General features: G+C 43.9%; 1 protein-coding gene across 3 annotated transcripts in view; it reads right to left on the reverse strand.

Annotated features, from left to right (window-relative positions):
* Positions 1-13,179, reverse strand: part of ASTN1 (astrotactin 1) — a 298,956-nt gene that overhangs the window by 70,591 nt on the left and 215,186 nt on the right. For all 3 annotated transcript variants that reach the window (XM_029935125.1, XM_029935123.1, XM_029935124.1), the window contains exons 14-16: positions 12,709-12,836; positions 5,462-5,566; positions 3,075-3,263 (exon numbers count right to left, since the gene is read on the reverse strand). In XM_029935125.1, the coding sequence (XP_029790985.1) occupies positions 3,075-3,263; positions 5,462-5,566; positions 12,709-12,836 (422 nt within the window). The remainder of the gene's footprint in view (positions 1-3,074; positions 3,264-5,461; positions 5,567-12,708; positions 12,837-13,179) is intronic.

Genomic DNA, 13,179 nt, shown 5'->3' on the forward strand with positions numbered 1-13,179 from the left:
TGGATAGTTTTTTGAGGAACCTCCACACTGTTTTCCAGAGCTGCTGTACCAGTTTACATGGCCACCAACAGTGTAGGAGGGTGCCCGTCTCTCCACACCCTCGCCAGCATCTATAGTCTCTTGATTTGTTCATTTTAGCCACTCTGACTGGGATAGGCTAATCTTGAACAATGAGAAATGGGAGTTTATTTTTCATAGGTTTCAGTCAGACATATCCAAGCACAGATATTCTGGGGCGCCTGGGTGGCTCAGTTGGTTAAGCGTCCGGATTCAGCTCAGGTCATGATCTCATGGTTTATGGGTTCAATACCTGTGTCGAGCTCTGTGCTGACAGCTCAGAGCCTGGAGCCTGCTTTGGATTCTGTGTCTCCCTCTCTCTCTCTGACCCTCCTCTGCTCACGCTGTCTCTCTCTGTCTCTCAAAAATAAAAAACATTAACAAAAAATTTAAAGAATGAAAGACAGATATTCCTAAATACTGATATGGCCACACCATGTCGCGGTAGTGTGACAAATAGGTACATGATGAATGGAAGGCCGCTTTTCTGAGGATCTGGCCAAAAATATCCATCTGTGAGTTTCCATCAGTCAGGTAGAACTAGAGCACTTTGCATGTCTCTAATAAAACCCACTTGGAAAGCTGGCTCATCAGAAGGGCTTTTCCCACCATCACCTACTGCCACCATCACCACCGCCACCACCACGTAACTGCCGCCATCACCATGAGCAACAACTACAGTAAACAGCTGTTGGGGGACCTACCATGTGCCTCGCTCTGTGTCAGACCCTGGGGATTTAAGGTTGAATAAGGCATGACACCTACCTTTGAGAAACTGTGTAGTGATTTGGACAGAGAAGAGGGCAATCTTTATTCTAATGTCTGACCCGAGAAAGCTGCTCACATAAAGAGGGATCCAGACACGCTCAGAACTGGAAGGAACCACTGAGCGCATTACAGGTGGGGTCAGGCCAGTTAACTGACTAAGCAAACGTCACCTGACTAAGTCTAGAGACCCATCCCTTAAGTGCTGTGCATTTTCCATTTCATTTCACCCCTAATTAATATTCCTATCCAATCTATGAGTAATTTTAGGCATGTGACCACAGGTGCAAAAGTAAACAACAGAGAAACCCTTTTCACTAGAAGCATTTGAAAGTTAGAGCGGGCAAGAACATATAATCAAGGGACTCGAGTCCCAGAAGATGTCACTTTTATGTCATGCTAGGTACAGCTCTCTCAGAACACTAGTCGCCCCTAGTGTATAAACCCCATTCTGGAGCAACCCTCTCGGAGTGCAGAAAAGGGGAAGAATTTCGTCCTTCGTTTTATGTATTGATAAGTCTTCATCAGGAACATCCTTCTTTTGGGAGAAAAGGAAATTAGTGTCTCTGGAGGAGAAAAATATTTAAGAGTAGTAAGCAGACCAAACAATAAAAGAGATAAACTCTATGACCCAGAGGTTAAGACCTGGGAGGGGGTGGCATATATGAATAACTGAGGGCTATCAAAATAGACACACTGAACTGTTTAAGTATCTTCTAAGACCAGTAACAGGCAAGGTGTTGCATACATAATACTTATGAGAACTAAAGTCACCACCTGGACTGTGACAAAATGAACTTGAGAATGGCTTGAGATCAGGATGGGAGGGCATAGTGCCAAGGTCACAAACACACCTCCCTCCTGGGCTCAGTGTTTAACTTCAAGGACACTGCAGAGCTCAGGATAAAAGCAAAGAATAGAACCAGGAGTTTCGGGGAAGGTCAGACTCATTTCCTTGTAGTCCCAGAACGTGGCCATCCATGAACTACTGGCAAACAGAAGCAGGGGAGGAATTAGCCTTTTGGTTCAATCGTTAGGCTCTGGCATAGAAATGCAAGAAAGCTTTGCCAGCTGGAACTGGTCTTATCTACATTCGCTTGCATGACACTCCTTTCTTGGCAAATTGGAATCAACAATATTAGGAGACCGAAGCTTGAAAGGATACTAGAAGCCTGTGATTATGTCCTTGGGTTTAGAGGAATGGGGGCTTGGAGGGAAATGCCTGCAACAACTTGGTGCCCAGACACAAGCCTCTTACTGCTTCTGCAAGAAAAGGACCAGCCGGAAGAGAGGCCCTCATGCCTCTGCTAGCTATTGAGTGAGATGAAACAGCTCAGAGAGTCAAGAGCATCTCAGCCATGGGGGCACATTTTCCCAGTCCAGTGCTGCTGACACAGAGGGTCCCTCATTTCAGAGGGCCTCTTGATCATTAAATCTTAGGATGACCTATTTCTTGAGTTTCCATTGCACTAATTTCATTGCTTGCCCTTTAGCAACTCACACATCTATAACTCAGCCTCATCAGAATGCCATGAGGGTAAGCGCAGAAGAAATTCCATGAATGGCAATTCTACATCAGCCTTGGTTGATTAGAATATATATTTGCCAGACAGTACTCCTCCCACACCAGAAGGTGAATTCAAAAGGTCTGAATAACTCCAATTTCTTATACTTACTTGGACTGAATACTAACTGGCTGTCCACGAGTGGATAAGGATTTATTTGTAAGGCTGCTGTTCAGAGCTATACAAACACTTGAGCCGATGGAGATTCCCTCTTAGTACAAATCAGTGGGGGAAATGGGCCTAAAGATAGGGCAGGGTCAGAGGAGAAGAGGTTTCCACCGTGGTTACTAAAAGGGGTTGCCAGCCAGTGTAGGGCGGAGGACATGTTGCTGGAGGCAGGCAATAGTGCTGGAGACTTCAATACTTTCTTGCTCCTTCCACATTCCATGAGGGCAGTCGAATACTTTGCCCTTGCAAACAGCAAGAATGCATGAGGACTGGTAAATACCCTTAGTGGACTCTCTCCATGGTAACGCACACAGTGACCACACAGTTTTGATCCCATCCTGTATCTAAAGTTTCCCCAAACACCCCAACCCTGGCAATTTTAAAGATGGGCCTAGAGCATCAAGCCAACAACTGAATCCGTCCTTTGCCAACAGACTCCTTTATTTTGGTCCCGTGATTTGCACCTAAACAGCCACACCTGCATAGGGTATAGAATATGCTGATGAGCACACCACTCACCTTTGCTGATGTCTTCATATTCCAACCAGAGTCGCCGCTGGACCTGCTTGTTTGGGTACCAGATGGAACAGGACTCCTCAAAGCCGTAGATAGCTTCCTGGATGTAGTGGTTGCCAAACTGGTCCAGTAGGGCCACAAAATCCCCACGAGATGTAGCCCCATCCAGGGAGTGGAGCGCGTTGTTGAGGGCTACAGAGAAACATCACCCAAAAGTAAGAGCGGGAGTCACAGGGTGGGGGGTATCTGGATTCCCAGGCCATGCAGCCTCAAAAGCGGAAGTGCCTTTGTGGCCCAAAGTGATGTTGGAGAGTCGGCTGGAACTAGCAGGTGAGCACCTCCAGCTAGCTCCACCAGTTAGGCATTGTCGTTCCTAAGTGAGTATCTTTTCAAGCCAGTTGGTGATGTTGATAAACTTCGTGCAGGCACTACACTGCCAAATCTAACCCCCTGCTTAAGTCAGTCTTGGGTTTTCTTTTTCAAATCACAAGTCATGACATCAAATTAATTTAGTGAGCTCAAATAATAGCATTAAAAAAAAGAATAGCATTCTCTAAAATAGAAACACAAATACCAGCAAAGAACATTTCATCTCGTAAGATGATGTACAGCTTCATGAAACTTCTTTGTGTGGGGGGGGGGAGTGTGCATGTGCACAAGGTCGCAGTGTAAAAAATGTATTCTAACTGTGGGGAATGACCAAAAGAGTTTTTTGGAGATAGAATATTGCCTCCAGACATAGACATTGGTAATGGGAAGATATGGAAGAAGAGGGGTAGGAAAAGTCCCTAATATACTGTTCATATTTATGTCAGAAAATCACAAGTATACAAACAGGGAAATAGCAAATGGAGGAAAGGATCTGTTTCTCCCACCACCACCCTCCTCCCCGGCCAAATCTCCATAGATCTGTTTTCCCTGTTGAGGAGCATTACTGTCAGAAAGATAGCCCATAACAAAATTTCCAAACCCAATACCTTCCGAACCTGGCCAGCTGTAGTGTGCCTTTGTACACAGCGGTGCTATCAGGATGACGTAGAACCCGCCCCGGCTCAAGGCCCTTAGTGCAGAAATCCATACCACCTGTGATGCCACATGTGGCTTTAAAAGGGATGTGGCAACAGAGGTTTCCCACCGTTAACCCCCGACATGCACAGCACCCGTGCTGGTGCAAACTCAGACTGTGAACAGGTCAGAATCCCTAGGGCTACATTTTCCTAGAATGTAGATAGCCTAGTTCTTTCAAGGGTTTTCTGTACCAGCAGAGTTTACTCCAGGAAGATTCCCCAACCCGATCCCTTCCTGCCAAGAACTCTTTGATGTTAAAATAAAGTCTGGGCCCCCTTGTGTCCTATGGACACGTTCTATATCCTTAATGCAGTTTCTTTCCCTAGGCATAAAGCTTTGCTTATGTGAGGATATGACTCACATCCTCTTTATGATTCTCTATCTGTCCCCTGCCTTTTACGTCTCTCCTTTTGGCGAAGAGGCTCTGCATCCCTGGTGCTGACCCGAAGATCCCTCTCCTTGTCTTGTCATCCTGTGCCAACAATGTCATCTGGCTCTAGTTACCTCTTGACCCGACACAGAGAAATAAGACCCTATGGCATGAACTTCACGTTCTTTAGGTAGCTTCAGAGGAAGAAGTGGAGTAATGTTCTCCTGGGCCCAGGGGATGATGTGGAATGGAGATGTGCACCTAAATTAAGGCTTAATTTGTAGCAGTTTTCCCATCTGCAAATTGCTAGGAAAAACTTGACTCAAGGCATTTACCACTAAATGTAGAGAACACTTGTACTAGGCACCTCACTGCTCTGTTTTGACTCAGTTTGTCTGAGTTTTGGAATTCACTATTCCTTAACGGATTAGAAAGCTCTCTCTCTTATCTATCATCTGTATGTCTTTAGTTCATTTGCTATTATTTAGTGACCATAAAAGCTGTTTTCTATCCCTTCCCCCACGCCCTCCTCTTTCTTGCTCTGTGTCCCTTCTTTCTTTCATTGTCTGAAAACTCTACGTTATGTTCTTTGCATTTGGATGGTTTTAGTCTGTCAATTTCTAAAATGTCTGCTTTTGCATATCCTCTCTCTGCACTGCGTGACCCCAGGAAGAATGATAAAGTAGGTGTTTCTCTTCAGTGGTTCCCGCCTTGCCCTTCCCATCTCTTCAGTCCATGATAAAACTTGCAAGAATTTAATCTATACTTAGACAAGGCTCTGATTCCAGGGGCTTGCCCTTAAGGGTGAATCTGAGTGAACAGGTTATGTATCTCGCTGAAGTGGCTGCACTTTAGACTGCTTCTTCAACAATGGGATAAAAGGCTTGCGCCCTTGGAAAGGGATTCTGAGCTCCGGGAGCGAGGGAGATGGATGGCTTGCTGCAGTGCTCACCCTGAGAGACGGCCACTTGGTTGAGTTTGATGTGGTACATCACAGACCGGACCTTCCAGTGCTGCAGCACGGGGTATCCAGACACCTCACTGAAGTTCACCATCCCTAGGGGCAGAGGAGACGCGGGCTCAGTGTGTGCGATCGATTCACAGGTCCCAAGTCTAGTAGGTTAGCAGGTGTCATTGTGAGAGAATGAGAAAGCATTCTTTGATGGACAGGATTTCTGGAATCACAGTGACAACAGCTACCATTTATTGAACGCTTACTCTGCGGCAGACATTTTGCTAAGCCCTCTGCATATATAAAGTTACTTGATCGTTACGAGACAGGTGTTATTACCTGCATTTTATAAATGCAGAAATGGAAGCTCAGAGAGAGTGTTTGCATAAGGGCCCTCGGCCACAGCGAAAGCCAGGGTGGCATTCCAGATGTATCTGAGGCAGGGAGGTGTTCTTAGCCATTCTTTCTTTTTTATTTAAAAAATTTTTTTAAATGTTTGTTTATTTTTGAGAGAGATGGAGCGAGAGAGACAGAGCATGAATGGGGGAGGGGCAAGAGAGGGGGAATTACAGAATCCAAAGCAGGCTCCCGGCTCCAAGCTGTCAGCACAGAGCCCGATGCAGGGCTCAAACTCACGAACCGAGAGATCATGACCTGAGCCAAAGTCACGCTTAACTGACTGAGCCTCCCAGGCGTCCCTGTTCTTAACCATTCTATTACAATATTACCTGAGTAAATTTATATGTAACTCTAGGCTTACTGTAACACACCAGATTTTTACTCTCTTTAATAGCTGCAGTAATTGACTCAGCTCACGTACCTGATAACATTGATTTTTCTGTCCCATTTAACTGATTTGTGTTCAGTATTTAAGTTTTAATTACTCTGAAGCTGATAATGCTGATTTCTTCTTCACCAGGAGGGACAGGGTCAGCATGACTAAGTCATTAAGGGTCAGGGTGGCCCTGTATTGAGTGCCATCTATGTGCCAGAGTCTATGACAGACACTTTATTTGTGGTCCTCTTTTTACCAATGGGAGAACTGAGGCTCCGAGAAGCCAAGGCACTTGTCCAAAGTCATTCTCAATAAGCACATCCTTGTAGGTGCTTAGAGATGTTAAAATAGGCTGTTCTTGCTTGAGCACCTTGGAGAAGGAGGGGCACCCCATTTGAATTCCAGTCATTAGGATAAATATAAAATGCTACAGAAACAAAATAATTGTGCCATAAGAAATTAAAAAAAAAAACACCTTGCTAAGTTTAGAAAACCAATTTTACCTTCATTTCTATGCCTAATATTTGTTATGTTTATAAGTTATAGGAATAAATATATATGTATAGGCATATGTGTATGTGCATATATATGTATGTACATAATATAATGGCAATACGTATAGAAAATGTAGATAGATAGTGTGTATAAATATAATATGTATAAATGTAATGGTGATAATACATACTAGTGAATTATCCTGCCATTTTGACCCACATTTCCTTGAGGCTAAATCAACTAATTTAATACATAAACTGGAGGAAGATGGGGCGGGATTAATTAGCTGCTCGTCAACTCTGATCAAATTAGCTGAGTAACTGCCAAATTTCCATTTCTGTGTGAATCATACAAGAATAATTATTAGTGAGGCAAAAAGAAAAAAGGTCAGAAGGGGTACTTAATGAATCAATTGCTTAAATTTCAGCTCAGTCAATCAAAGAGAAGTTACTTGAAACTGAAGGAAGGTTTTCTGTACTTTTTTTTCTTTCAAATGTTCTTCTTGCAGGGCATTAATGCTTGGTGACAGCAATCATACTCTGGCTTTGAACCTTTATGTTAATTTTAATTTTGTTTTTATTTTTTAAAGTTTATTTACTTATTTTGAGAGAGACAGAGACAGTGTGAGCAGGGGAGGGGCAGAGAAAGAGGGAGAGAGAGAGAATCTCAAGCAGGCTCCATGCTGTCAGCAGGGCTCGAACCCACGAAGCTGCGAGATCATGACCTGAACCAAAACCAAGAGTTGGATGCTTAACCGACAGAACTGCCCAGGTGCCCCCCTTTATGTTAATTTTAAAAGCATATCAATGAAATTCTGAGTTTATAGAATTAACACCCTCGTCACATGCCTCAAAGGCACATTTCAGTAGAGCACAAAACGTGCACGCTTTGTAGGACAATGGTACGTAACACACATTCTTTAGTTACGTCAGCTCACCAGCTTTATTTAAAAAAGTCTATTAATAAAAAAAGTTAGCAAGTCCAATCAACGAAGTCTTTTCAGTATATTGGAAAACATTCCCTTTAATGCAGCTTTTCCTGATGGGAAAAGGAAAAAGCAGGAAATCAAGAGGCTGGAGTTCTAACGCGGGCCATGTGGCCTGAGGGCCCCTGGCTGAGTTCCTCTCCGGATACCTGGCTGGGGGATCTTTTGGTTGCTGGCGATTTCATCAGTAAAGTCAGAGGCTTAGCAGAGGTGATCTCTTGTATCCTTTGCAATCCTGAGTTTCCAATCAGCTGGGTGACTTTGGGTTAGGCAAGTCCTATGTTTCCACTTTCCTGTCTGAAAAGTGGCGATAATGGTATTTGTCTCACCTGCTTTTACAGGTAAGCCGCCAGAGCCCAGTAGAGTTATGGGTATAAAGATATGTTGAAAAAAGATAACGTATCATATATACACATGGCTTCCACCATGTCATCTGCCCTGTCAGCCCTAATTGTATAAACATGACATTTCTTTATAGATGCTTTTATTATAAATTCCTAGGCTTTAGTTCAGAGCAACAGAGGAAAGAAAATCAAAGCAGGGATGTCAGGGGTTAGGAAGGGACAACAAGGGGGCACTTGAGTGGCTCAGTCGGTTAGGTGTCTGACTTCGGCTCAGGTGGCTCAGGTCATGATCTCACAGTGCGTGAGTTCAAGCTCCACATTGGGCTCTGTGCTGACAGCTCAGAGCCTGGAGCCTGCTTCAGATTCTGTGTCCCCTTCTCTCTTTGCCCCTCCCCTGCTCATACTCTGTTTCTCTCGTTGTGTCTCACAAAAATAAATAAAATGTTTAAAAAAAAAAAAAGGAACGGACCACAGAGTACCATATTCACCCAGAATGAGCCAAGAAACCGAGCTCTGTCACTTAGCCACTGAACAACAATCCTACTGAGTGCATGTTGGTTCCATTATGGTCAAGGATACAGTGACAGAACTTTCAGTTCTTGGGAAATGTTATTTGGTGTCTGCACATGTATAATATGTCCATTAGTTAGGAAGAAAGGGGTATTTTAAAGTATATACTTGCTGGCTGGGCCATAGGATTCTTTCTTAGTAAACCCTTGACACGCAGTCAGTTCTAGTTTTTTATTTTATTTTATTTTTGTTTTGTTTTGTTTTATTATTTGGGACACATCTCTCAATGATTCGTTTTTCCAACAACATATCTGATTATGTTTTCTCAAGAAAGAACAGTTTCCCTAATCTATGCTCGAGAAAAAGAATGAGTAGATTTATGCACAATCAAGAAAGAAAGGGACAAATGAAGGAAAGAAGGAAGGTAGGAAAGAAGAAAGGGAAGAAACAGGAAGGCAGGAAAGACAGAAGATTGTTTCTCTTATTATTTTATTTGAAATGTCAGGGAAATGTATTCTGCCTAAAAGTTTTAAAAATCTCTTCCTTCAGATGAATGTGAAGAAGTTCCAAAGAGATCAGAGCTCTAAACCTTCACACAGACTTAATAACTATGGCACTCACTGGCCCATAAATGTAGCCAGCAGCCTCCTCTCCCTCCTTGGCCTTCCTCCAGCTTCTTCTTTTTCTAAATTGAGAGACTCAAAATACAGATGGGCATTGGCCAGACAATATATAAAAATAGAACTCTGACCCCTAAGCTGCAGGAAAAAGCTCAGGAAACCAAACTATTATCTATAGTAAGCACCCAAAGAAGCTAGTCCACTGTCTATAAATCAGACTTTGAGAAGTCAGACCACTATCTCTATCGATCAGTCCAGGAAGCCAAAGAATAAGCTCTGTAAAAAATGGCCCAACATGACCAGGAGTGAGTGATACCTGTCAGCATTCCTATTTTTGTTGTTGCTCCCAATTTAGGTCCAACCTACAGGCCCCTAAACATCTATCTAGAATGCCTCACGCCCAGGTAGTTGGCCAACCCTCATGCCAATAGCCTGCAATCAGGGCACATCCGAAGCCCTCCCTTCTTCCCTCTGCAGCTTCCCTACTCCTCTGCCAGCCCTTCAGGCTCGGCCAAAATGCAAGTGACAGTGGCTGAGCCCCTTGCTATAGCAAGCTCTGAATAAACAGCCTTCATCTGCTTTAATGTGGCCACTCTTCATTTATTTCCACACAACTTAAAACATCAAAAAGGCCGGTGAAGCTCAGGGTTCTTAACTCTTATTTAAAAAAAATTTTTATATGTCTTTTAAATTTATTTTTGAAAGAGAGACAGAGCATAAGCATGGGAGGGGCAGAAAGAGAGAAGGAGACAGAATCTGAAGCAGGCTCTAGGCTCTGAGCCGTCAGCACAGAGCCTGACGTGGAGCTCGCACTCATGAGCCGTGAGATCATGACCTGAGCCAAAGTCAGATGTTCAACCCCATGAGCCACCCAGGTGTCCCATGATGAAGAGGGAAGCACTCAGTTAGATAAAGCACAAAACCCAATATTTTCCAGTATGTTCTTCCAACCAATAATTCTGAAAGATGGAAATGCCTATCAGGTGTATAAGTTTCTCTAGTTAAACAGGTTTGGGAATTACTGGGTTAAGTAAGGTAGAAGGGATTTTGTTACTACAGGCAGTCTTTCCAAACAGTATTTAAAGGAAGAATCTATTTATGAGTAGAGCTCTGGTTTTTCATGAAAAACCACCACCATGCTTGTAAATGCTGCCATTGAGCTTCTGAATATCACTTCCCCTCTAAAATCTCCTAAGCTTGTAGGTTTATGCAGATTATAACCTATCATAGTGCCTAGGGCAACAGGACATGATATTTTCTATGTGACTCTCAGGAAAGGCACAATTAAGAAGTCACCAGAACTAGAAAGTTAATATAGGAGACATTTGGTCAACCATCTCTTGAATTCTTCTAGTTATTCTGGGCTTTTTAAAAAGCAAGATTGAGGGCCGCCTGGGTGGCTCAGTCGGTTGAGGGTCTGACTTCAGCTTAGGTCATGATCTTACAGTTCATGGGTTCAAGCCCCACGTTGGGTTCTGTGCTGACAGCTCAGAACCCAGAGCCTGCTTCTGATTCTGTGTGTCCCTTTCTCTCTGCCCCTCCCCTGCTCATGATCTGTCTCTCTCTGTCTCTCAAAAATAAATAAATGTTAAAAAAATTTAAAAAGCAAGATTAAACCTTTGTGCAACCAATGTTAGACTTCACTCTCTCAAAGCCATGATAAATGTAAATGACCTACATGGACATCCTTCTACTCCTGTTATGTCCAATATGCCAAATTAGGAGAGGTCCAAGGACACAGAAGAGAAAAAAGTTTCTGTTGTGGTTGAGGGCTGGGTTTGGGTTTGTTCCTTATTCCCAAAGGTGTAGGGTCAAATGTACTCTTCTGATATTTCTCAGACCTCTCCACCCACCCCTCCAAAAATGCCTCAGGTGGCATCCAGGACTCCTGTGTCCTCCCAGCCTAGCGACTGAAGCACAGTCCCCTCACCTCCATCGTAAACTACTACATGTAGGTCTCGGTGGACCTTTAAACAGGAGACATTCTTTGATGTGGAACCTGTCCTGTTTGTGGGTGTATACCTCCCTTTCCAGGCATTTTACACATACGCAGACATGGAAGTATTGCTTAGCAAATGACACAGAAATAAGAAAACCAGACTGCCTACCACTAGAGATGGAAGCACCAGGAATATTCTACACACTTTAAAAATATGAATTTATTTATTCCTTGTTCTATGGAAAGACATTTTTATATTCATTTTCACAGGTAAAAATATCGAGGCACAGAGAAGGCAGGAGGCTTGTCTAAGATCACACATCCAGGGAAGGCTTGAACCCAGCTGTCAGGCTCCAGAGCCTGTGCTATTAATCACTATGCAATACTCCCTCAGACAGACCTACTTCTGATCTGGTTCAGGTCTAAAATAAAGTTTTGAATGTAAGGTCATGAACTTGATATCTTGAAAAGGTTTGCCCTTGGCACAACCCATTCTTAAGAAAAGGAAGGAAATGGATGGGAGAGACACAGAACAAGGAAGGGAGAAGAAGAATGCAGAAATGAGCACAGTAGAAGTGTAACTGAGATCACATCCAGCTTTATAAGCAACTGATGTTGGTCCCTGGCTGGCCGGCCCTTATGGGTCCACTGGACCTTTTGAAGTGTCTTTTTCAGGTCAGAAGGTGTCAGCAACGGAGGTCTCCAGAGGCCCCAAATGGAGGAGCATTCCCTGAAGTTCCTGCCTTTTCGAATCAACTCATACTTCAGCCCCATAATGAGCCCAGGAGAAGAATGCCAGTGGGCTCAAAACACCATTGAGGGCCATCATCTCCAACTTATGATGAGACTCATGAGCCCCCAAGAGACCACGCTGTCTAAAGGCACACAGCTAGAGAGCAGCAGAGCTGTGACTCAAAGCCAGGGTCATTTGACAACAAAACCCTACCATTTTCTCCTCCCTTCTGCTGGTCCATAAGTACCTGCCAGGGACGCCAGCGGCCCCAGTGACAGACATCTAGGCTATGGTAGCCATCCACCTTCTCTCTGACTTCACTTTCTCGAATCCACCAAAACCTCTGAACTGTGACATATCTGCTATGCCATTTGTTTTCAAAGCATGCCAACAAGACTAGCAGGGAAAAGTATTAATACTACCATTTTTTTTGCAGATGATTATATAATAATATTGGCAATTTTACTGACAAATAATCCTACTAGTAGTGTTTCAGGATGAAGTTTTAATTGTTTATCAGGTAAATTACTCACTGGTTTATTTTATTTTAACATTTATTCATTTTCTGAGAGACAGAGAGAGAGTGAGAGCAGGGGAGGGGCAGAGAGAGGGAGACATGGAATGTAAAGCAGGCTCTAGGCCCTGAGTTGTCAGCACAGAGCCGGATGCAAGGCCTGAGCTCACAGACCACCTGAGCCCAAGTCAGATGCTCAACCAACTGGGCCACCCAGGCACCGCAGCTGGTATCAACACCAAAATAAGTGAGGTCAAGAGTGTTCATTTTATGAAACCGTCAGGAGCTGCCTGGTTTTCGGCAGTTTGAGTAAGGGCAGGAGACACACTTACCCGTCAGGAAGTCAGGGTCGGGGGTGGGCTCTGAGATTTCCTCCAGGCACTGATTCTCCAGGGGGACAGTGGCCACCACAAGACCATCTGGTAGTTGCTGGTCTAAACCTCGAGCAAAGTTGTTTTGCCTGGAAACAGAAGCAGACGTCATTTCTGAGGGTTAAGGTGAATCCCACTCATTAGTGGGTAATCTAGATCTCAACCCACAATAAAAAAAATTCTTCCTGGACCAAAAGGTTTCCCTCCTCCTGAACCCCACTTGCTGGACATGCCTGCAGTGGGACAGGGTGTGAGACGTAGGGTGAGGGCTGAGACAGACGAGACATAAGTCAGCTGAAAAGGTAAATTGGAAGATGGAGAACATTCTTCCCTCTTTCTCATCCGAGGCCCTACCCCCTGATCCCCACTCCAGAAGATCTGGGCATACACTGTCTTATTTCTAGACTACGGAGAAGATTCCAGGCACTACAA

Source organism: Suricata suricatta, chromosome 3 (assembly GCF_006229205.1).
Source record: "Suricata suricatta isolate VVHF042 chromosome 3, meerkat_22Aug2017_6uvM2_HiC, whole genome shotgun sequence".
Lineage (NCBI taxonomy): Eukaryota > Metazoa > Chordata > Mammalia > Carnivora > Herpestidae > Suricata > Suricata suricatta.